We start from the raw sequence: 23209 nt of genomic DNA on the forward strand, positions 1-23209 counted from the left end.
GACGAAGTTCAAAGTTGTTTCATGAAATAAAACTGAACTGTAAAAGAATAAGAGAAAAAAAGCTTCCGATTAGTGTAATCGATGCAAATGGAGAATGTTGTAAAGTAAAAATTTTAACAACCTAGTGACATAAATGAAAACTTTCGAATAATTTAGTAATCATTTTGTAACTTTTGAAGTTGAGTGATCAAAACATAAATTTAGTAATAGTTTAATGACTTTAAGTGAAATTTACCCAAAAATACAAAATGATGAGCTTTGAATAATCAGAGCCACAAGTCCGACCCCATCCCTTAATATTTTATATAATTAAATTTAAAAATTAAATGATAGAAAAGGTTATTTTACCAAATAACTTTAAACTATTATTCAAATTTTAAATGGATCCTAAATTTTAAAAATTCTAATTCAACCATCAAAAATCAATATTATAATAATTTGATTCTTTTATTAGCTTAACTATTAGTTTGAGCGTAAAATGTGAGCTCATATACATTATGGGTATATAAAATAAAGATTAAATTATAAATGTATAATGATAAATTTATCTCTTAATATTTAATTTATTTTGATCTTATTTTTAAATTATTTTGGCTCTTAACCTTCAATTTTATTCAATTGCTTTGTTTTGAGTAGAAAATTTGATTGAATTATTAAAATTTTAACGGCACTAATGTGATAACCGCATAATAATTCAATACATATGAACTCTTGTTTTTTTATGAAATCTTATGTTTTTTTTATGAAATACATGTTTATAAGCTACAACCATGCAAGTTGTCACCTTAATTCGTTAAAATTTTAACATTAATTTTTCTCTAAAAAAAATAAATTGACTTCATTTTAAAGATTAACGAATAAAATTATCTTAAAAAATTAATATACAAAATGATGAATATTAGAGATTAAATTTATTATATGTCAATTATAAACCCGTATTTATATTGTATAGATAATCTGATTTGATGTAATAAAATTTATAATATCTTTCTAAATTTTATTAAATGTTTAAAGTGACGTGTCTTATTGATGTAACTTTGAGATCTAATTGGAATCTGATGAAGTTTAGAGACTAATTTAAAATATTTGAAATAAATTAAGGACTTTTGGTGAAATTAACGCAGAAACAAATTTACAAAAGTCAGCCTAACTGTCAAATTGACGAAGCAGCAGATTCAAAAGAGTCGTCTCTAATCTCAAAAGCTAATATTTGAAAATTTTTGGTTATTTTTTAGAAAATTCCTTTCTTGTTTCTTCTTCCTTTGACCGGTAAACGGTGAGTTGAGAGACACGGCCGAAGCGAGTTTTTTGGGATCCTTTGATAAGGATATTGGTAGCCGCGTTTTTTCTGGTGATGGGAGATGATAAATCGGCGGCGATGACGGCGAGTAGAGATCGTGAGCTTCTAATTCCGGTGGCTGAATCCGTAGACGAAGATTCCTCCAAAGCTTCTTCTTCTTCGTCTTCCTCTTCTTCGCATCATGCCGGGCGTGAGGTATTTTTCTTTCATTTCCTTTTTTCTCGATTTTTTGTTGTTAATTGGAGTCACCGTTGTGATTCAATTCGATTTGACTTGGTTTGCAGCTTTTTTTGGTTAGTGGTTGTAAGATTTGATTTGAATTTTATAAATTAATAATACTCGTGCAATAGAGCTTAATGCGATTCAATAGTGGAAAAATTAGATGTTTCAAATTCATATTCGAGCTGGAAACTATTGATATTAGAAGAGGTATGGAAATTTGAACTGTTTTACTTGTGTTTTGACTTGGTTTTTTGATGTAGGAAGTTGCATAATATACTGGAGCTATTAAAATATGAGGAAATGGTTTTTCCTTTGTTTTGTTGTTAATTGGAGTTACCTTTGTGATTTAATTCAATTTGACTTGGTTTGCAGCTGTTTTTGGTTAGTAGTTGTAAGATTTGATTTGAATTTTATAAATTAATACTCATGGAATAGAGCTTAATGCGATTTAATATAGAGAAATTAGATGGTTCAAATTCCTATTTAAGCTGGAAATTATTGATATTAGAAGAGGTATGGAAATTGGAACTGTTTTAATTGTGTTTGACTTGGTATTTTTGATGTAGGAAGTTGCATAAATATACTGGAGCTATTAAAAATTAAGGAAATGGTTTTCCCTTTTGTTTTCTTGTAAAATTGTTATCAGAAGATAAGACCATTTAGTATATGTATAACTGAGCTGATGGTTGATAGAATTTCATACAAAATTTGTAACAAATGATTGCTTTTTCCGTTTTAGAGGCTTTCAATGTATCTGTGATTTATTTTTGATAGCTTAAAGTGCTGTGTAAAGAATGTTAAGGCCCACAACAGAAGGTATATGATTCCTTTTCGTAAATTCCCTTGAACAAATTTAGGGTATAGAACTATAGGCTTGAATTTGATGTCTCCCCTCCGCTTATGAGACACAATGACATTATTTCTTTCTGGTTTGTGGAGTGGGATTGATGATCTTTCAAAAAGAAATGGTTTTATTATGTTGCCTGTATAGGAATTCTATGCTTATGTTTGTCTGTGTTTTCTTGTAACGAGCACACTTTTGTTTTTTACTCTGAAAATTTGCCTTACAAGCTTTGTTTTATGCAGACCTTTTACAAAATTGTCCAGAGCTGGGCTTCAAAGAAGTTCATGACAGGATGGTAACTGGCATTCTTTCATCTCCTTTCTTTAGCTTTATGGACTCATATGATGGATGTTTCTACAATGGTCATATGTATGAAAATGATTTGGATGGTGCTATTACCATCTTCTTACAAAGGAAAAAAGGGATCAACACAAGCCTCCAATTCAACTTCTTTGTTTCATATCCTTGATAATTAGTGAAAATACTTTCACTAATGTATCATATGTAAATATCTTTGTAGATTTTACCTCTAATTTTGAGTACTGTAAATTTTAGAACTTTGGAGCTATTAATTCTTGAATGAGAGATAATTCTAAATACCTTGAAATTTTTCACAATTATTCAGCTATTTTCTAGGCAAAGTGCTTGGTGGAAAATAAGTATTTCACTAGAATGGTTGGGATGCATTCAGTCACCATATAATTATAATAAATATCCTCATTTACAATGAATTCTTTGGGAGAGTTACGGTGGAAGCTTGATATGAAATTTGAAATAGAGATAACATGTTTGATCATTGACCAGCCTGACATGTTCTTTTAATTTTTTTTTCTTGTTTCCACTTTTCTCTTGTCGCAATCTTGTCATGAAATGGATGCTTGTCTTGAGATTCCCTACTTCTCTATCATCTTACAAAATGTTTGTTCTTTCCGCTATGAATTTGTGCTAACTTTTATTTGATGAACTCCAAAACTTAGTAGCATTGGTTTCTGATTCCAAGAAAATGTGTATGGAGTTTCTATTGTCATTCATGAAACTGTTATAGCAGCTACTGAACCATTTTTTATTTTGCAGCGTCATTTTGTTTCCTATAGCAATCACTTTCTACATAACATGGTGGTTTATTCACTTTGTGGATGGCTTTTTCTCTCCAATTTATGCTCAACTCGGAATTGATATATTTGGTGAGCATCTCAGGCAGTTAGCACCTAAAAAGCTTTTTCTTTTTAACTTCCAGCAAGTGCGTTGAACTTATTTCATAATTGTCGAGGGTAAAAGTACCATGGAGGCCCCTGTACTAGGAGTTAGATTGCATTTTGCCCCCTTTACTCAAAAAATAGGCAAATTAGTCTCTATATGTTAGATCAAAGAGCAAACTGGTCCTTTTTGTTAAAAATTTCATCCATTTATACTGTTAAAAACTTGTGTGGCTGATGGAATAACCAAACAGTTACACTTGGCATGCTATGTGTAGCTCATGCTGACATACAAGGACCAGTTTTTAACGGTAAAAGTTGCTGGAATTTTTAACAGAAGAATTGGTTTGCTCTTTAACATAACGTATAGAGACTAATTTGCCCATCTTTAGTTGAGGGGGCAAAATGCAGTTTGAATCTTAGTACAAGGGCCTCCATGGTACTTTTACCAATTGTTGAGTCTTTTATTCTTCCCCCCCTCCCCCAATTGGATCATGGAGTTCGTAAACATGTTTTCTTTTTCTAAGGCTATGTCCTCCTTTTATTTCCTGGATAGGTCTCGGCTTTGTAACTTCTATTACATTCATCTTCTTGGTTGGCGTATTCATGTCATCTTGGTTGGGAGCATCTGTCCTGGGCCTTGGTGAGTGGTTTATCAAGCGGATGCCATTTGTTCGTCACATCTACAATGCATCCAAGCAGATCAGTTCTGCTATATCACCAGGTATGCACTATGCTGGTTTTCTTCCACATGAAGTAAATTAGTTTAGCTGGTCATATTATTCAAATTGATCCATGTAGTGACAATCCATATGCTACATCAGTCTTTTCATTCACTTCTTTTACTATTTCAGATCAGAACACACAAGCCTTCAAGGAAGTAGCCATTATAAGGCACCCACGTATCGGTGAATATGCATTTGCCTTCATCACTTCATCTGTTACTCTGCAGGTAAGCAAATAAAGTTTTCTTCCTAAATTATCATTTTGGCTTGCCCTGTTTTTTTCTTCTTTTTCTCATGAGATCGTAACAGGGTGGAGCGGATTTTTGCCCGCCCTCGCCCTGACCCTGACCTGACCTTGACCCGAAGCTTAATCAATTCAGCTTGAATCCTACCGGATCCTGATTCTTAAGAAAAAAAAAAATCTGCCTCGAATTTGAAATTTAATAGGAGACCCGACTCCCGAGTCCAACTGACTTGAATTTTATTTTATAGTTTTATTTTTATTTTGAAGAAAATAAAAATATTACATTTTAATTGTTTTATTTTTTAATTTTGAAGCAAATAAGATTTATTTATTTGTAGTTTAAACTTAATATTTATTTATTGAAAGCAAAAACTTAATAAATATTAGGAGAATTTTTGTAAATATCTCAGGACAGGATGGGGCGGGTTTACCTAAAACCAAACCTGACTAATTTTCTATTTTCACCCAACCTGACCCACTCAAACCTGATTTTCCAAAAAAACTCTAATCCTAACAGGTTGGTTCAAGTTGGAACCCGTCAGATTCGGGTTTTTTTGCCATCCCATATTTTTCTGGCATGCATGTTTGCATGTTCATTGAGACTGCTTGTTGCCCAGCTCGCTTCTACAGGATTGTTGTTCCAAAAGACTGCTTGTTGCTTGGTGTCTGAACTTCTAAATTTGGTTGCTAGCGTTTTAAATATTGATTATTCCAGTAGGGTTTAAACAAACCAGATAACGTGAAATCAAGGATGCCGTTTTATTCTTTTTTTTTTTTTAAATGCAGAGTGACGCTGGTGAAGAAGAGCTATGCTGTGTGTTTGTTCCCACGAATCATCTTTACCTTGGTGATATATTCCTCATCAACACCAAGGATGTTATCAGACTGAATCTGTCAGTCCGTGAAGGAATTGGTGAGGCATTCAACTTCTTTTGTTGTCATTATTGCAAATGCAAGGAAAAAAAGGAAGGGGCTGGGTGGGGTAGGAATGAGAGGAGTTACTGCATAGACCTCCTAACTCGGGGTTTAAATGAGACACCGTGCTCGTAAGCTATTCAAGTTCGACTTGAAAAAAACTCTAATTTGATTTGATCATTCTTGAGCCAAGTTCTAATATTATGATATTAAATTACTACTATACCCAAAAATTTTGTATCGAGTTTGAACATATAAATCATGTACACGAGCTTGTTATATCTCGAGTTTGTTTCGAGTTTAAACTTATATCTCGCTCTTTCTCCCATTGCAGAAATTGTTATATCTGGGGGAATGTCAATGCCTCAGATCCTATCAACACTAGATACTCAATTGGAAAGAAGCAGACCTGAGAGAAGCTGAGATATAAGGTAACAGTTGTAGAGTTGTCGTTGTTTATTTATTTCACTTTTTTAGTTTTGGACTTCAGTCATCGGACCGACCATGCAATCAATATGTCTCAATAATGCAGGATTCGGAATTAGATTATAAAAATTTGTAATGGTAGTGTCTGGTTCTGGTGGCATCTGTAATTTAGCTTGCTTGCATAGAAATGTAAAAACCGTTTGCTTTCAAAGTGTTAAGTTTGTTGATAATTGCGGGGTTCATCTTTCCCCCCAAATGTTGTTACTTGAGCATAGAATGTAAAAACTGTTTGTTTTTTCAAGTGTAGATGTGGAGGCCTGGTTTACGTAGGGTTGACTTTGGTTCGGTCTATAGGGTTTTGGATTTTTCAAATTGTCCGTGATAATTTGATTCATTTTTATTAATTTAATTTTGAGTTTGGGATTTTTGGATTTTATTTTGATAAAATGGATTTGTTTTATGATTTTCGGATTGTATTTGATAATTTTTCAATATTTTTCATAAATAATTATTTTTAAGTAGATAAAAAATTGAAGACTTTTATTTAACGTCATAAAAATTAAAATTAATATACATTAAATAAATGATAATTTTGTTCGGTTTAGGTAACTGCAATTTTTCAACTTATGAATCAAAATCACCCAAATGCCTGTTCAAATGGGTTCTTTTGTCAGCCCTAAGTCCAAGTTTGGATAAAATGATTCTAACCTTTTGTTGATCAGATTAAATCTAAATTTAAATTTAAGTTCAAACCTTAAAATTATACATAAATTTTGGTACATAAATTTTGGTGATAAATCTTAAAATTATATATGAACTATGGTTTAATGTGTAATTGTATATATGAACTTTGATTTTGTGTAATTTTATACATGAAATTTTGATTTGATCTAATTCTTGTAAATTATTAAAAAAATATTGATATAATATCATTTTATGTTTATATATTGCATAATTAAACAATTATATTTATCTAATATAAAATAAATTAATGTATTTATTTATTTAAATATGTATAATTAAGTCAAATTTCAAATTTCAAATATATATCGAACCACAATTATAGTTTCACGTATATAATTGCACCAAATTAAAGTTCATACATATAATTGCACGTTAAATCAAAATTCATTTATAATTTTGAGATTTATCCTTAAATTTTAATTTGATACGGTTATACATGAGAAACTTTTATTGATTTAAATGTTTAGATGAAATTTTAATTTTGATTCATTTATACACATTTAAAGAAATAAATAAACTAATTTACTTGTATTTTGTATGCAATATGTAAGCATAAAATGGTATATTGATAATTGTGTTAAACTATATAATTGTGTTAATAGTTTATGAGAATTGAATCAAATCAAAGTTTTATGTAATATAACACAAAATCAAAGTTTATATATAAAATTACACATTAAGTCGAGTTCATGTGTAATTTTGATATTTATCTATAAATTAAATGATAAAATATAATATTTAAATTTAATTATATAAATATTAGTATAAAATTTTAAAATATTTTATAATACAATAATAAAAATAAAACCAGGACAAATTCGATCTTAAATATGGATTTTTTTTAAAAACACAATCATAATATGACTCTATCCATAAATAACCTTTTCTTTCGCGTAGCCCATTTGCCTAGTGTTTTCTTTCTTGGGTTAAGGCCCATTGCAAAGAATGTCGAAAGTGGGCGCATTAAGTGAAAATCCCAGTAAACCCTAATACCTTTTCTCATGGTCATGGATCCCAATATCCCCGCAAAAACCCTAGTAGTTTACATTCAAGTATGTCCCCTATATAAACCATTGACATGAGGTGAGTTCATCGACCGTGATTCTGAGCTCCTCTCTTCTTTTAGGGTTTATGTTCTAATCGTATATCCTACATCTGTTTCTCCGATCTTCATACCTCTGCTTTGTAATTCGTTTAATTTTGTCCCTTTTCTTTTGTAAATCTGTAATTTGATCTGCGCTCTTCTTTTGTAGTTTATGTTCTCATCATATAATCTAGATCCGTTTCCTCTACTTTGAAATTTGTTTAATTTTGCCTTTTTTCCCCGGGAAACTGTCATTTTAATTGAGTGCTTCTTCTATGGATTATGTTCTCTCATATATCCTATATCGGCTTCCGCCGCTTTGAAATTTATTTAACCTCTTTTTTTGAAAATCAAATATTTATGCTGCGAAAAAGGGACGGTGACGATTTCAAGTGAAAGGTCTCGTTCGTCGTAATCGGCTGTTCTTCAACAGCCGTTGCCGACCATCCTGTTATATCACCACCCATATTCCGAGTCCCCTTTTCTTTCCTTCATTATTTTCTTTTTCAAATTATATTAATTTTTCATACTAATAATTTTCTAAGAAAATCGGCCGATGATTAAATATTTTATTAATGACAAGCATATGTCTGAATTATTTCATGTTGAAATGCCTAATCTTCTCTATGAGGCCGATTATCCCTTTCCCATCACTTTTTAAAAAATATTTACCTATAAATTTTCATCGATAATTTTTTCTGCTGATTATATAATTTCCTTTTCAGCTGATGATCTACATGATTATTTTCTGATCTTTTGCTTCTCAATCTCATTGCTCAATATTAGTTTCATGCATAATAATATTTACCGCCATAAATGTTTAAATTAATTAACAAACATTAAGATCGAAATTATGGAATCATCTTTGAGATGATTTTATTTGAATACTATGTCGATTAGAACCTTTTCTAGGATTTCATATTAAATAAAAATAACTATTATATAAAAATAAGAATTTAATAAAATAACTATATTGGTAGTTAATTAATTTTTCCTTGATCATTTTGCCAACAAGAAAAATAAAATATAATATTTTTAAGTTATTTGTTTTTTTATTGACTTTTCGGTTAAAAAGTAAAATAAAATTGTAAAAAGATTAAATTATATGATGTGTATTCTTTTTAGATTAAGCACACGTCATTTCATTGAAAAATCACAGAGTCAAATATTTTATTTCTTGGATTTTGAGTAGATTAAGATATACAATTCAGTTTAAAATGTCAAATGTACTCATTTGAGCATGATGATCCATCTTTAATCTAATTCTAACAAGGAGCCTAAAATATCATTCATAATAAATAAAATCTGTCTTAATCACTGATATCTCATTACACAATTTTATTATTTAAATAATTTTGTTGACAGGAAATTTTTAAAATTAGGTAAATATAAATTCTAATTATTTCAAGTTTGGGATTAAGATCTTTATAAAATTGAATTAGTTTGGGTTTAAATATTTGAATTGATAATTTGGGTTTAAGTTATGCTAAAATAAATTTGAATTTAAATTAATATAGATATGAGTTTTAGATTGAAGTTTTATGTTGATGTCATAATTCACAAATTAATCATTATCCATCAAAGTTGGATATCTAGTTTTGAAAATCTGTTCGGTGGCTGAACTGATGAAACTATTATCAATTAGGTGGTTTATGAACATTGGTTGCCTTCCACAGCGCTTGGTTCTCAATTTGACTAGACCAGTCAAATTGTTCAATTTAATTAAACAAATTTATTAAAGAATAATGATTGTTCGAATTAGACTAATCAATTGGATTAAAAATCGGTTGATTTGCGAATTGATTTGCGAATCAGTACAGACCGATTAAATTGGCTAAAAATACATATTGAATTGATTTTTTATTTTTTAATATATCTTTTACAAAACTTTTAATAATTTTTTTAATCAAACTGTAAAATTAAAAAAATAGAAAAGACTAACTCAATCAATTTTTCAATCCGGTTCAATTGACCTAATCCTCTCTTCAAACCAATAGCAATAGCTTGACCGATTCTCAGTCTGGATAATATAAATGAAAACAACAACTTCACAATTTTAATAAAATAGAAATCCAATTGATATTTTTAACATTTAAGCAACAAGTAAAAGAATCAAGCAAAAGTGACTGTTATCCATTATTTACTTTCATGTAAATGACTAGCACTATAATACTTACAAATCAATGGTAAAAGCCGTGATTTCAAAGGTAAAAAATTTTGGTGATATCTCATGAAAAAACATATCATTCATTTGCAAACAATTCGCCAATAAAATCTGTATGAAAAAAAAAAAAAAAACTGTTGATAGCAACGGAATCTTTACAGAGATAGTATTACCATTTTCAAGAAGTGGAGTTCCCGCTATGATTTTGGCTATTTTTCTTTGTACTTCTTCCCGTCTCAATTTCCCGAGTAGTTTGGCCTTCAGTCGAGCCAGAAGGGTATAAACCGTACTCGCTGGTCGGTTCACTGTACTCACTACTAGCACCGTATTCTAGCGAGCCTAATGCAGCCCTTCGGAGCCTTTTCATGTCTTCGTTGTAGTGGCTTGCATCGTAGTCTGAGCTTCCTCCATATGAACTGTACACATTGCTTTGTCCCGGTCGCATTCCTTCGTTGAGATCTGATAACGACGATTCTCCTTCTAAAGCTCGTACGATCTGTGCTCAGTTGCAAGTTACGGGTTAGAAGCAAATAATGAGTGGAATGTAAAGAGTGGTGGCTCTAGACCCATTTACCTGGCTCATTCGTGGTCGACGTCGTGCTGAATGTCGAACGCAAGCAGCAGCACAAGCAACCATACGAGCCATCTCGTTGTGGTTATATTCCTTTTGTAACCTCGGATCGACGAGATTGTTGAAATTTCCATCATCTAATGCTCTTGAGAGCAATGGCCTAGCCTGCAATCGGCAAAATAAGGTTTACTCGATAAAAAAGGATCCTAAAAAGCTTAAACCAGCCTAAAAAGCTTAAACCAGTCCAGAGCAATAATAACTAACCCATTCGACCAAACTATCCTCGGCATAAGACGAGCCAACCGGTCTGTGTCCGCTAATCAACTCCAACAGCATGACCCCGAAAGAAAAAACATCCGATTTTTCCGTCAATTTTCCGCTTGAAGCATACTCGGGAGCCAAATACCTGGAACAATGAGAATACTAACATAAAATCACTTTTCTTGTGAACCAAGCAACAACAATGGATGAAGTCTTCTTACCCAAAAGTACCCATCACTCTTGTGGATACATGAGTGTTGACATCAGAAAAGAACTTTGCAAGTCCGAAATCAGCAACCTGAAAACCAAAGTTTATCGTTATCTCGATGAAGAAGTAGCAAGAAAAAAAAGCATATTCGCTCGAGTGAAGTAGGACGGTCGACACATAATCTAATTCATGGTTGAATCTTTAGCAATGTCAAGAAATCAAAACGAATGAAACTGATACCTTAGCCTCGAACTTGAAATCTAAAAGAATATTAGCCGCCTTAATATCGCGATGAATGATCTTAGGATTACCTGAAAAACCATGAAATCTGTTACTGAAAAAGATCGAGATCTTACTTCTAGAGCAAGTAAACAAGGGAGAGAGGCAATTAGCATACAATCCTCATGAAGATATGCAAGTCCTTTTGCAGATCCTAAAGCAATTATCATCCTTGTTGGCCAATCCATTGTAGGTCTCCCTTTTCCTACAATTAGTACTCGATAATCAGTATTAGATGTATTTACCGGAAAGGTTCAAACATCAAGTAGCATACAGTCAAAAGGCAGTCTTACCGTGCAAGTGAAACTCCAATGTGTTGTTCGGAACAAACTCATAAACAAGCATTCTTGTTGTCCCGGAGATACAGTATCCGACCAATGAAACAAGATGTTTGTGATGAACGCGGCTGATAATCTCGACTTCTGCTTGGAATTCTCTTTCCCCTTGTCCGCTTCCGGCCTTAAGTTGCTTGACTGCAACTTCTGTTCCGTTTGGAAGAACTCCTCTGTGCACGTACCCGAAACCGCCTTGCCCAAGAAGGTTTGCATCGGAGAAGCCATCTGTTGCTCTTGCTAGTTCCTCATAAGTAAACTTGCTCTTGGTGAAACCAAGTGCAATGCCAGGAGAGGGTGGTGGAAGTGGATTTTCGGAACCTGAATTATTAGAATCGGAACCTCCACTACTGCTCATGAAAGGCGGTGGTGGTGGAGGTGGTGGCATTGATGGCATAGAAGAATCTTCTGAAGATGGTGGTCTCCATGCCGTAACTGGCGGAGTTGGGTTAGGCAAAATTGCACCGTATTGATCGACACGCGGTGGAGGATTTTGTGGCCACCGGTATTGTTGGCCACCGTGTGGATGATCTGAAAGAAAAAAAATATTTCAACAATCCGATTTGACCCGAATCTAAAACTAACGATTTGACCCGAATCTAAAACTAACTTGGAACTTAATCAACTAAACACAAAATGATTCAAATTGTAGATAATCCAAAACCAAGTAACTCGGAATCACCTGCAAAATCATAATTCAAAATAATCCCTGCATGCAATGGTCGGACACAAAAAACTACCAGAAATATCAAAGTGATCTTAACTCGAAATGATCAAAACTGACCCGAACTGGAACGGATTGAATTAGAGATAATCCGAAATTGACTAGAATCAAAATTACTATAATTCCACGGAAAAGGTCTGACCTTTAGGAGGCCCAGGAGGTGGAGGCGGCGGCGCGTAGTAAATTTCGCCGTCGTCTCTTCTTCTTCTCCTTTTCTTTTGACAACATATAAACAGCAAGCTCAAAACCAACAATATTGCCACTCCCCCTATTGCTATACCAATAACCAGTCCGGTCGATACACCACTGCTTGATGACGGTGGCGATGGAGGAGATGGAGTTCCTGAATTCCTCGAAGGAGGTGGTGGTGGAGATGAAGTACCTGGACTTCTCGGGGCAGGTGACGATGGAGTTGACGTAGAAGGAGGTGTAAGAGAAGGGGTAGAGGATGGTGGTGGAGATGCTGCTTCTGAAGGTGGAGGGGATACGGATGATGTTGGAGGAGGCGATGAAGCGGAGGGGGAAGGAGTGGTGCTTGAAGGAGGAGGAGCTGATGGGGTGGCTGGAGGTGGAGATGGGGTACCAGATGGCGGGGAGGGAGGACTAGTTGGCGGCGGAGCTGCTGCGGTTGGTGGTGGTGTAGAAGGAGTGTTAGTTGGCGGCGGAGTTGCTGCGGTTGGTGGTGGTGTGGAAGGAGTGGTAGTTGGCGGCGGAGTTGCGGTGGATGGCGGCGATTGGGAAGGAGGACTACTCGGCGGCGGAGCTCCGGCTGAAGATGGCGGCGGAGACGTAGTGTTTGTTGATGGTGGTGGTGATGACGGCGCCGGAGTCCCCCCTGGTGGTGGTGATGACATTATTGTATTCTATATAACAAAATGAAAAGACAAAACAAAATACATAAACAAAAAACAAAAAACTTTTTCAGTGTTTGTTTAAAAGAAGGAATGTGTTTTTAAGAGCGAAAGAACAAAAATAAAATATTTTTTTCCGGGAAAATTGGTTTACTTCGACAGAAATGGCAGGAAAATAATATTTATAATAATTAAACTAATAAAAGTATTTTCAGTAATTCAGTATTTTTAAAAATAGATTTATGACGTAGAAGTTTTATACAAATCAGTGATGCCTAATACGCGTTTTAAATTAAATAACATATTATCTTACACTATCTATGTTTACGCTAATTTTAAATTATGATTTTTGTCTCCGTGATTTATGCATTCCAAACTTCTTTAATATTTGCATTTTGCCCCTTTTTTCATTTCTCAATTATTTTTATTTTTTATATTTTTATATACAATTTAAAATAAGATTTGAACTTAAAATATTATCAACTGTATTCCTCAATTTTATTATCTCAAATAAAGACATATTTAGTATTTAAATTATTTTTTATAAATTTATTAGATAATTAATTTTATCATTGAATGTGCCATAAATCTAGTATTGATAATGATTGATACTTTTGGCCGACACTTCAAAATAATTTGTAGTTAAAAGTTTTATGCTGGCATCTCAAAATTTAAATTCGATATTAATATCTCCTTCTTTTAGATTGTAATGTTTAAAAAAAAATTGTATATAAATTTTATAGAAAACCCAAACATAATAAAACTCACAAAATTTCAATCTTTAAATTAAATCAAATCAATTCAATCCAATTCTAAGTTCAAAGAAAATTCAAAATAATGAAAAGGAATTCAATTGATCTAATTTAGTATATAAATTATTAAATTATTGATTTTACATTAACAATTTAATGATAATCTTTAATAATGATTTTCAAAAGTATGAGAATCAAATCCTCAATTCTATAAATTTGGATATGAAGAAGCATCATCAATATATATAAAAAAATCTTTAAAAAATAAATATTAAATATTTTGACCCTTTAACTAAATTTTAAATATTTAATCCAATCAAAATTCAAATTCAAAGAACCAATCAAAAACAGCTCAATTGGTCTAATTTGGATGGAGTCAAATAGGTTATTGAAATTCTATTTGACATTTTTATTTTATTTGTACCCAGTCTAAAGCAACTTGTATTGGAAACATTTTATGATACTAAAATATATTTTTTATTTTTAATATTGATTTTATTATAGATTTTTATAATATCTATTTTTTATATCTAAAACTTAGAAATTACTTATAATCCCACCTTCACTCTTAAATAAGAAAATAATGCATTTCAATTTACTCAAATTTACGTTATTTTACACATATCAATTAAATTAAAATTCAATCAACTATTAAAAATATTGGTATATGTGAAGACTAGGTTAAAAGAGCAAAATATAATGAAATAAATGATTGGCAGATTTTATGGGATTAGATGATGACAGTCCAATCATACCGTCATGGCATCACTTCAATTAAAGTTTGGCAACAAATTTGCTTCACTTGAAAACAAACGTCTATCAAATGAAAACTCTTGCTCAGCAGTCATATTTTCACAAGTTTTTCTTTAAGAATTTCTATATGTATTTAAAAATAATATAAAATATAATCGAATAAATTATTGAATATATTTGACCACAACTCATCTATAGTAACTATATACTTGATAATCGTGTAAAGTAGAATTTGAGCATCAATATTTGATAATCCAAAATTATAAAAATAATAGTTGAGTATGAACATAACGGGCTAACTTATGATTTTGTCACGTTGAATCCTTGAAATTTAATTTTATACATATTAAAAGTTTTATTATTATAAATATAACAATTATAACATACAATAAAATTAATATAAAAATATAGCAGGATGAAAAATTAGATAAAATTTATTTATGATGAACTTTAAGTATCGTAATTATGCACGATGAACGTTGAATTTGGATACTTGATAGCATAAAACTTTCATTAAAATCGAGTTGGTTAATTTGATATATACTTTAATTTATCTATATTGTGAAATTATTTTAAAATAAAATTTTGAAATTACATGTATGTTATTCAAAAGAGGAAATTAATAAATTGTGGATATAAAAAATAGCTTGCTTTTACTAATTTTTCATTTAAAAATCTACAACTCAACCTTATGCTTTTGATTATTTTTAAATTCTAAATCAATCTACTAACCCAAATTTTTAATCGTGTTAAATGATTTGGACAAATGCATTAATATTAATAATGAAGGGTAAATTTCATTAATTGTCCCAAACCTTTGATTAAAATTACATTTCTGGCACCTAGTTTTCGAAAGTTACATAATTGTCACTAAAGTTATTGAAATGTTATATTTTACACATTTTGTCATTTTGTTCCTGATTCTAAAAAATTCAACAAATTTAACCTCAATATTTACACATTTTATTAATCCTGTCCAAATTAAAAAAATTATAATTTTAAAAACTTGAAAATATATAAAATTTATTATACAATGACATAAATATATATATATATATATATAATTACATAGAGGCTTAAATATGAATTTGGTTGAGGATTCAAATCAACATTTCTTGAATTTTAACAACTTTTTGGATGATTCAACAAAATTTAACCTTGTTTCTCTTAATTTTTTCATCAATATTTTTTTCTTTTAAACCTCACCAAGCTAAATGAGTCATTTAAATTAATTTTTGAATCAATAAGAACGCATTGTCACGCAATAGAACAATGGAAAGAAAAAATTTTACATATTAAAACTTAAGTGACTATTTGAGTAGTTTACCCTTTAAAATTTTTAAAAATTATTAGCAATAAAAAATTTAAAAGCTAATCGTTTAAATTAACATGCCACATCACCCTCTTAATGGAAGTTAACGAATGAGTGATAAAATGGAATATTTCAATAACTTTAATGACAATAATGTAACTTTTAAAAATTAGACGACTGAAATGTAATTTAAATTAAAATTAAGAGAGGATTGATATGATTTACTCATAGAAACACTGAGATTGAATGTAATTAAACTAATTTTACATGTTTAATAATTCAAAAAAAAAGAAAGGTTTGACCAACATATTGTGAATTTCCCATAATATTCTAAATTAACAAACAGATAAAACGATAATAATTTCAAACAAATTGTGGCCGAAATCTTATAATCGTCAAATTAGCTAAATGCCGAAATTAAGACCTTAACCATAAATTTTATTATTTTATTTTTTGTCAAATTTTATTTTTAATATAATATTAAAAATTATTTATAGTCTCCTCCCAATCTCTAAATAAGAGAATAATACATTTCAACGTATTTGAACTCATATCCACTATGACAGACAATAATATTAATATCAATTAAACTAAAACTCAACAATTAAAAATTAACATAATTAAATTCTTAAAAAGCGAATTAGCATTTATGAAATTATTATTCTATTTTTTTTCTTTGGCGAAAACTAGTGTGGAAGTAGCTTTATAAAATGGGGGAATATTCCCAAACATCAAGATCATGATATGATGTGATAGAAAATTCTGGTTCCATTGCTTTCAAATGCTAAAGGTCAAATTTGAGATTTTTCTTTTTTTTTGTCTGAGAACAAAACAAAGTGGTAGAAAATACTGCAATTAATAAAAATATATTTAAAGGTAACTATAAAAGTTTAGGTGTAATTTTATAATGGTTTAATTTTTAAAGGGATTAAGTAAAAAAATCATTTAAGCTTAAAATGCAATATTATCTTTTAACTTTATCATTTATGAGAGGATTAACAAGTAATTTTTCTATTTTTGATTAACAAGTAATTTTTCTATTTTTCTGGGGCTAAGGTGCTATCTGTTTCCTTAGATTCACGTTTGCTTCTACCAAAGAAGTCTTCTCATTGTTGGATGAGGCAAATGTTTTGAGTTATTTTGCATCCAGTTTTGAGTCTTATGATACGTAATTAAGTTATGTGAGTTTTCAGTCCTAATATGTACATATATTATAGATGAGTTTATTTAGGGTAAAAATATTATTGAGTTGAATTGTATTTTGCTTACTCTATTTAAAAAACGGACGAATTATTCATTGTAGGATAAACCAAAAAGCAATTTAGTATTTCTGTTTACATCAATTTCTATTGTTAAAAATTATTTCTTATAACTCAACATGATGTGCATGTGTCGTGCCACATATTACTATATGGTTATTTTATAGCCATGCTAATTTTAACATGACAAGTAGATAAAATTTTTAATAGAAAAAACCAATATGCTATATGAGCTAACATACAGGATTGTTTGCTTATTTTTTGCATGGAGGGGCAAAATGTAACCTAACTCCTAGTATATAGGAGTTTCTATAGTACTTTTTATCATTTATCTGACTATTTATTTGGGATACTTTGTATTAGTTGAATTCTACTTTATAATTGCTTAAACTTGTATTTATAATTATATTATACTTATGTTTATACTGTATTTGCAATAACTTTAAAATGGTAGAAAATATGGTCTAACTCTAAATTTAGTTTTCCCACTTTATAAAAATTGAGAAATTGATTTTTCTATTTTAATTTATCAGAATTTTGTCCTCGAAAACTAATAAATTATTCTAATTATTGGCAAAACACATGAATTTTAACTTAATCTAGTTTTCTTTTATAAATTGTTACATATAAATTATTAAACTAGTGATTTTTATGCTAGGTCCTTATATATAATTACTAAACCATTGATTTTCGTAAGGCATGAGAACTGAGTTTTGATAAATTGAAGGACCTAATTGGATATTATAGTTAGAAAATACAATTTTGTGAAAGGATTAGGTTATATACAAATTCGACATATTTTATATATATTCACATTTTGAACTTTGAAGGCTATTTAAAGGCGATAGCTGTTACTCCAAGTAAAGCCAAACCAGCTTACAACCAACGCTCAATTGCAAGTTAAAGAGAGGGACGTTTTTCCTAAAAAATAAAATACTTTTAAGATTTAAAAAAAAAGGTTTAAATACAAAATAGACCTTCAATTTATATTATTTTTCATTTAGGTATTTAATTACTTTTTTGGTCAAAATTAGTATCTAAAACTATTGATTCTTTTTCGTTTTAACTTAAAATACGATACATCAATGAGAAGGTAATGAAATTGATAATTTAAATACTATTTTTTTAAATAGACAATTAAGTGGAATGTGGTATAATTTAAGGATTAACTTTATAGTTAAACCTTAAATTTAAAATTAAGAAGAAAAGAAAACAACTTATAAATATCATGATCCACCCTTTGGACGATTAAAAAAAATCATTATTTTTACTTTTAAAATCTGATTGAAATTAAGTCTAATATAAAATTTAATCAATTTGAATTCCAAATTTGATTAATTATTTTAAAAATATTTTATAATTCTTTTCACTTTAAATATAAAATATTTTCATAATAAGTTAATAAATATTATTAATATTGTGACAAAGTCTAAAGTCATTGGACTAGAAGTGTTTATGGGTTGAGTAATATGTTCAACTCATTAGGAGCCGAGCTTTGGTTTCTATTTATCAACTCCAACTCTTCCTAATATGATTAATTTTACTGTTTAAAAAATTATAAAAATATAAAAATATAAATGTGTTAAATTTTATATATTTATAAAATTTTTAAATAGTGAAATAAGTAATTTGGATGGTCTGCATCAAGCTAGAGCTTAGAAATTTTTTTGAAATCGAGTCTAGACTCAAATTGACCTGTAAACACTTTTTCATATGACATTGAGTATCTTAATTTGAGTTCCACCATGGTTGGGTTTTTCCCTAAATTATTTTGTGCTTAAGTCCCATACAAAGTTAGTTATAGGTTTATTTATTATATTTTAGGGTAATTCTAGTTTTAATTATTTTTTGTGATTCTACTTGTAATTTAAAAAAAAATAATTTTGTCAATTAAGTCTTAAGCTCATTGGTATTGACATTGTTGTTAGTACAGAAGGATGTGGATTCGAGTGCGCTAAAGCATACTATCCTCCTATTTAAAGGTTGAGGAGAGAGGATATGGATAGTTTTATGCATTGTATAAAAAGATTTTAAAATCGTAAAAAGAGAAATGGGATTTGCTTAGGATCAAACCCAAACTTTAATGCTTTTGATATTTATGCTTTTTAACTTTTAAATAAAAAATTAAGTCGAATTAAAATCTAGCCAAATTTAATAAAATCAAGTCGAATATAAATCAAATTTGGAAATAAAAAGTACCATGGAGACCCTTATACAAATAGTTAGATTGCATTTTGCCCATTTACTCAAACAGTAGGCAAATTAGCTCCTATATGTTAGATCAAAGAGCAAATTGCTATTTTCTATTAAAATTTTCATCAATTTCTACTGTAAAAAATTAGCATGACTGATAGAATAATTAGAAAATTACACGTTATGTGCCACATGAACATCTGACGTGGCTAATTTTTAACAATAAAAATTGATAGAAATTTTAACAATTTGCTCTTTGATATGACGTAATTAATCAATTTACCTATTTTTTTAGTAAAAAAAAAATTACAAAGACATCCATAATACTTTTACCATCAATTTCCAATTTTTCTTTCCATTTAGAAATAATATACAAATTTGACTTGAGAATATCAAATTTTGCATTTGCTGTTGAACAATACATGGAAAACAAAGAAAAATGGAATCGATATTCATAACTATAAGGTTAGAAGCAATTTAGTCATTCTCAAAATAAATAAAATAATTTAATTATTGTATTATTAGAAAGTGAGCAAATAAATAAAATTGATGATTGCGTTAATCATTTTCGTTAAAAGTTATACCAAAAATAGTGAAGGCTGTTATCAATTAATTTAGGGATTAGATTGTTGTATTTATTTTGAAAGGGACTAAATTGCTCCTGATATTATAATATAAGTACCTCTTGTATATTTATTCCATTATAGTTGTTTGGCTTCTTATTGAAATTTAACCATTTAAGTAATTACGTAGACATGTAGACATAGTTGGGAAATATTTGGTGGTGTTTTCAAAATTATAAAGAGGTAACTTTTGGCCTAAGAATTTGACTTAAAAAAGACATAATAACCCCTTTTTATGATAGTAATTTCAACAATTTTGTCAATTTTATATTTTGGTCTTAATAATTCATAAGTATGCCACATCAGTAAAGTTAAACCTTTTTTTTTATGATTTCACAAACAATATAAGTTTCAGGACTAAAATAAAAGAAAAAATAAATAGAGAACTAAAATGATTTTTATTAAGAAACTGGAGGGCCAAATTTTTATAAATCTATATAAAATTATAGTGCGTTATAAAGAAAGCCAAGTCCACAAAAAAGAGGCCGAACACTTAGAATGGCCTTGTGCATTCTACTATATTCCATATCATCCTTTATTTCAGGAGTGTGTACAGAGGGCAACAAGTAGGGCCTTAGCCTCTTTTGGTCTAAATGGTTAAAATTCAATACTAGTCCTTCTTGAAAAATTACAATTCAATTTACGTTTTTCTTAAATATAAACTTATGCCTTAGTCTCCTTCAATAGTTTTGGTTTTATTTTGGCCTTTAATATAAAATTTCTAACTTTACCAAAGTACGAATCTAAATGGACTGAGTCCAACTCACTTTTCTCTGTGACTATGAATATAATCAAGCTCAATTTGCTCAACCCATCATCAAAAACGATATCAACAATGAGTTTAAACCCAAATTGATCCATATATTAATCACTCTCCCGTACTTTTTTTATAATAAAAGTTATTAAATCCTAAAAAGGTTAACCAAAAGATCAATAAAAATATTGCAACAACCACTTGACGAATCATAAAATATTTCATTCTAAATAACACGCTCCTAAACAAGAAAGAAAATTGCAATATCTCACATCAATACAAGCTACCTAGAAACTTTTGAAAGCTACGAAATACTGCACCAAAAACACTTCATAAAAACACGCAGAGTTCAATTACACAGCAACCAAGCTCAATAAATAACAATAATAAAATAACAACGCTAATTAGAAATTGAGCACCCTCTTTGTCAAGTGCCAAACACTAACACACAGTCAAATATTATCATATGGTAAATATTGAAAAAAATAAAATTAATCTCGAAATTCCTCATTGAGCAATTTCTCATGCAATCACCTACTTACCTCCAAAAAGTTATACTTCAAATTCATGTAACCTTAATGCTCAATTCAATGTTTGTCCACTTTGCAACTACTTTTTTCGCTCTGATAACGTAAGATATATTCCCCACCCCCAAAACTCAAGCTTCTTTAGCCTCATTGATTATGCCTCTCTTTCAACTTCCTTGCTATTTCTTGAATTTATAACATCACCTATTGAAATAGATTTATTGGCAACCTCCGACACATTGATTCTTCCTAAGTTTCTTTCATTTCCTTTTAGTAAAATCTTTAGGTTTTGTGAATCATTATTCATCACTATTGTTTAGCCTTTTTTTTTCAACCCCACCAATCTCCTTACCTCTCCTTCTATCATCTATCGTGTTACCAACTTTGTTTTCAACCTTGAAGTCGTATTAAAGGTGTCCTAAGACTCCTTCTTTGAACTTTGAGTGGATGCCCCATCACCTATAATGTTGTCTCCATTAGTGGCATGCAATTTACCTCACCATTCATTTCAAGATGCCTAACAAAACATGAAAACCATCTTCTTGGCTACCACACACAACATGAAAACCATCTTCTTCATTGGCCTCTTCAAACAATTCAACTATCTCAACTGTCTTACTATCTATACCCATTCTGAGTTTGACTGGGAACTAAAATCCCATAAATCATTTGATTCAACTTCCTTATCATCATAACAAAAATGAAAATTCAGTAACTGAATCAATTTCCATGATTATAACAGAGAAGGTGTTAATTCTTCATTTTTTCTCTACTCAGTCTTTAATACTAGCAAGTATGATCAAAGAAAGACCTAAATGTCATCACAACTCAATCAGTAAGGCTTTCTTTGAATCACCAGTGAGATGGTTTTCGATGAGATTAAAAACAACGATGGCGGTGAGATTGTAGCAATGAGATTAAAATTAGTTGTGAGATATGTGTTTGGATTCAAACACAACTGTAACAGTTAGATAAAAATAAAAAATAACTATTAAAAACATTAAATGAAAACATATATATTAATATATAACAAAATTTTGGTAACCAGTGAGCTAATCTGATTAGACTGGTGATGCGCCAAACAGCACCAAAAATAGGTGCTTGCGTTCCAGTGAAAAAATAAAGTTACCTTTAAACTTCAACGCGTTGGAGCCAAATGTTGTACCAAAAGAAGCCTAAAATGCACATGCTACAAATATTTGGATAACAAACAATATGCTTGAATTAAAATGTAAATTAAATTAAAAATATAAACTTAATTAAATATTTATCATTATATAAATAAAAACTTTTGAATAAAAATTAAAAGAGAAAATTATTTGTTAACAAAGGTTGAAGTTTTTAATATTGGTATCCAAAGTTTAAATTTTATTACGCATAATTGCCATACATACTGGAATTAGAAGAGACAAGAGCCTTAGTTTTTCCAAAATAAAAAAAAATGCCCATTTAGAAAATGCAAATTTTAAGTTTATTTAATAGCTAAATTTTATTTTAGTCCTTCTTAAAATTTAAAATTCAATTATAATCTCTCTAAAAATAAAAATTTTATAGTTTAATACCTTGAGAATTTTTAGCATTCAAGGGGAGCCTAAAATGTAATTTTTCATTAACAAAGTAATTAAAAGAGATTAAATTAAATTATTAATTTTATGAGAGACTAAAATTACAATTGTACCATTTAATTAAGGAGTCCAAGGTCCTTGCTTGCCATTAGCCCTTGCAAGATGCTTATGTAATAAGTATACACGTGTTTATAATTTGATCAATATATTTTAAAACATGTTTCACATAATTGTTAATGACAAGGCTAACGGACAGACCTAATTGATATAATACTGATACTTTAAGGACTCAATTAAAAATATTTCATAGTATAATAACCAATTTGAAATCAAAGCAATAATTCGAGGACATTTGATGAAATAAACCCTATTTTATTTTTG

General features: G+C 29.9%; 2 protein-coding genes and 1 non-coding gene across 3 annotated transcripts; 2 read left to right on the forward strand and 1 right to left on the reverse strand.

Annotated features, from left to right (window-relative positions):
* Nucleotides 1-1124: 1124 nt before the first annotated feature.
* On the forward strand, nt 1125-6319 carry LOC108466292 (protein CONTINUOUS VASCULAR RING 1-like). Its single transcript, XM_017766628.2, has 7 exons — nt 1125-1495; nt 2609-2661; nt 3441-3550; nt 4119-4286; nt 4417-4514; nt 5318-5444; nt 5781-6319. Exons 1-7 carry the CDS (start codon nt 1355-1357, stop codon nt 5867-5869), a joined length of 786 nt encoding a protein of 261 aa, XP_017622117.1. The 5' UTR covers nt 1125-1354; the 3' UTR covers nt 5870-6319.
* A 1755-nt stretch (nt 6320-8074) lies between these two features.
* LOC128295738 (small nucleolar RNA Z43) lies at nt 8075-8178 on the forward strand. The gene has a single exon (XR_008286296.1). It is a non-coding gene; the product is annotated as a small nucleolar RNA Z43 (small nucleolar RNA).
* Nucleotides 8179-9812: 1634 nt separating this feature from the next.
* Nucleotides 9813-13280, reverse strand: LOC108461456 (proline-rich receptor-like protein kinase PERK1). The gene is made up of 8 exons (XM_017761337.2): nt 12382-13280; nt 11477-12046; nt 11302-11388; nt 11145-11215; nt 10918-10994; nt 10700-10841; nt 10439-10600; nt 9813-10360 (listed from the first exon to the last, which is right to left on the reverse strand). The coding sequence occupies exons 1-8, from the start codon at nt 13091-13093 to the stop codon at nt 10043-10045; spliced, it is 2139 nt and encodes a 712-aa protein (XP_017616826.2). The 5' UTR covers nt 13094-13280; the 3' UTR covers nt 9813-10042.
* Nucleotides 13281-23209: the final 9929 nt, after the last annotated feature.

This window comes from Gossypium arboreum, chromosome 7 (assembly GCF_025698485.1).
Source record: "Gossypium arboreum isolate Shixiya-1 chromosome 7, ASM2569848v2, whole genome shotgun sequence".
Classification (NCBI taxonomy): domain Eukaryota; kingdom Viridiplantae; phylum Streptophyta; class Magnoliopsida; order Malvales; family Malvaceae; genus Gossypium; species Gossypium arboreum.

Excerpts from the sequence above, each read along its gene's own strand:
- LOC108466292 (XM_017766628.2), top strand. The coding sequence starts at position 1,355 with ATGGGAGATGATAAATCGGCGGCGATGACGGCGAGTAGAGATCGTGAG. Across the intron at positions 4,287-4,416 it reads CAGTTCTGCTATATCACCAG|ATCAGAACACACAAGCCTTC; the intron begins GTATGCACTATG and ends TTACTATTTCAG. Across the intron at positions 4,515-5,317 it reads CTTCATCTGTTACTCTGCAG|AGTGACGCTGGTGAAGAAGA; the intron begins GTAAGCAAATAA and ends TTTTAAATGCAG.
- LOC108461456 (XM_017761337.2), bottom strand. The coding sequence starts at position 13,093 with ATGTCATCACCACCACCAGGGGGGACTCCGGCGCCGTCATCACCACCA. Across the intron at positions 12,047-12,381 it reads ACCTCCTGGGCCTCCTAAAG|ATCATCCACACGGTGGCCAA; the intron begins GTCAGACCTTTT and ends TTTTTCTTTCAG. Across the intron at positions 11,216-11,301 it reads TGCATATCTTCATGAGGATT|GTAATCCTAAGATCATTCAT; the intron begins GTATGCTAATTG and ends ATGGTTTTTCAG.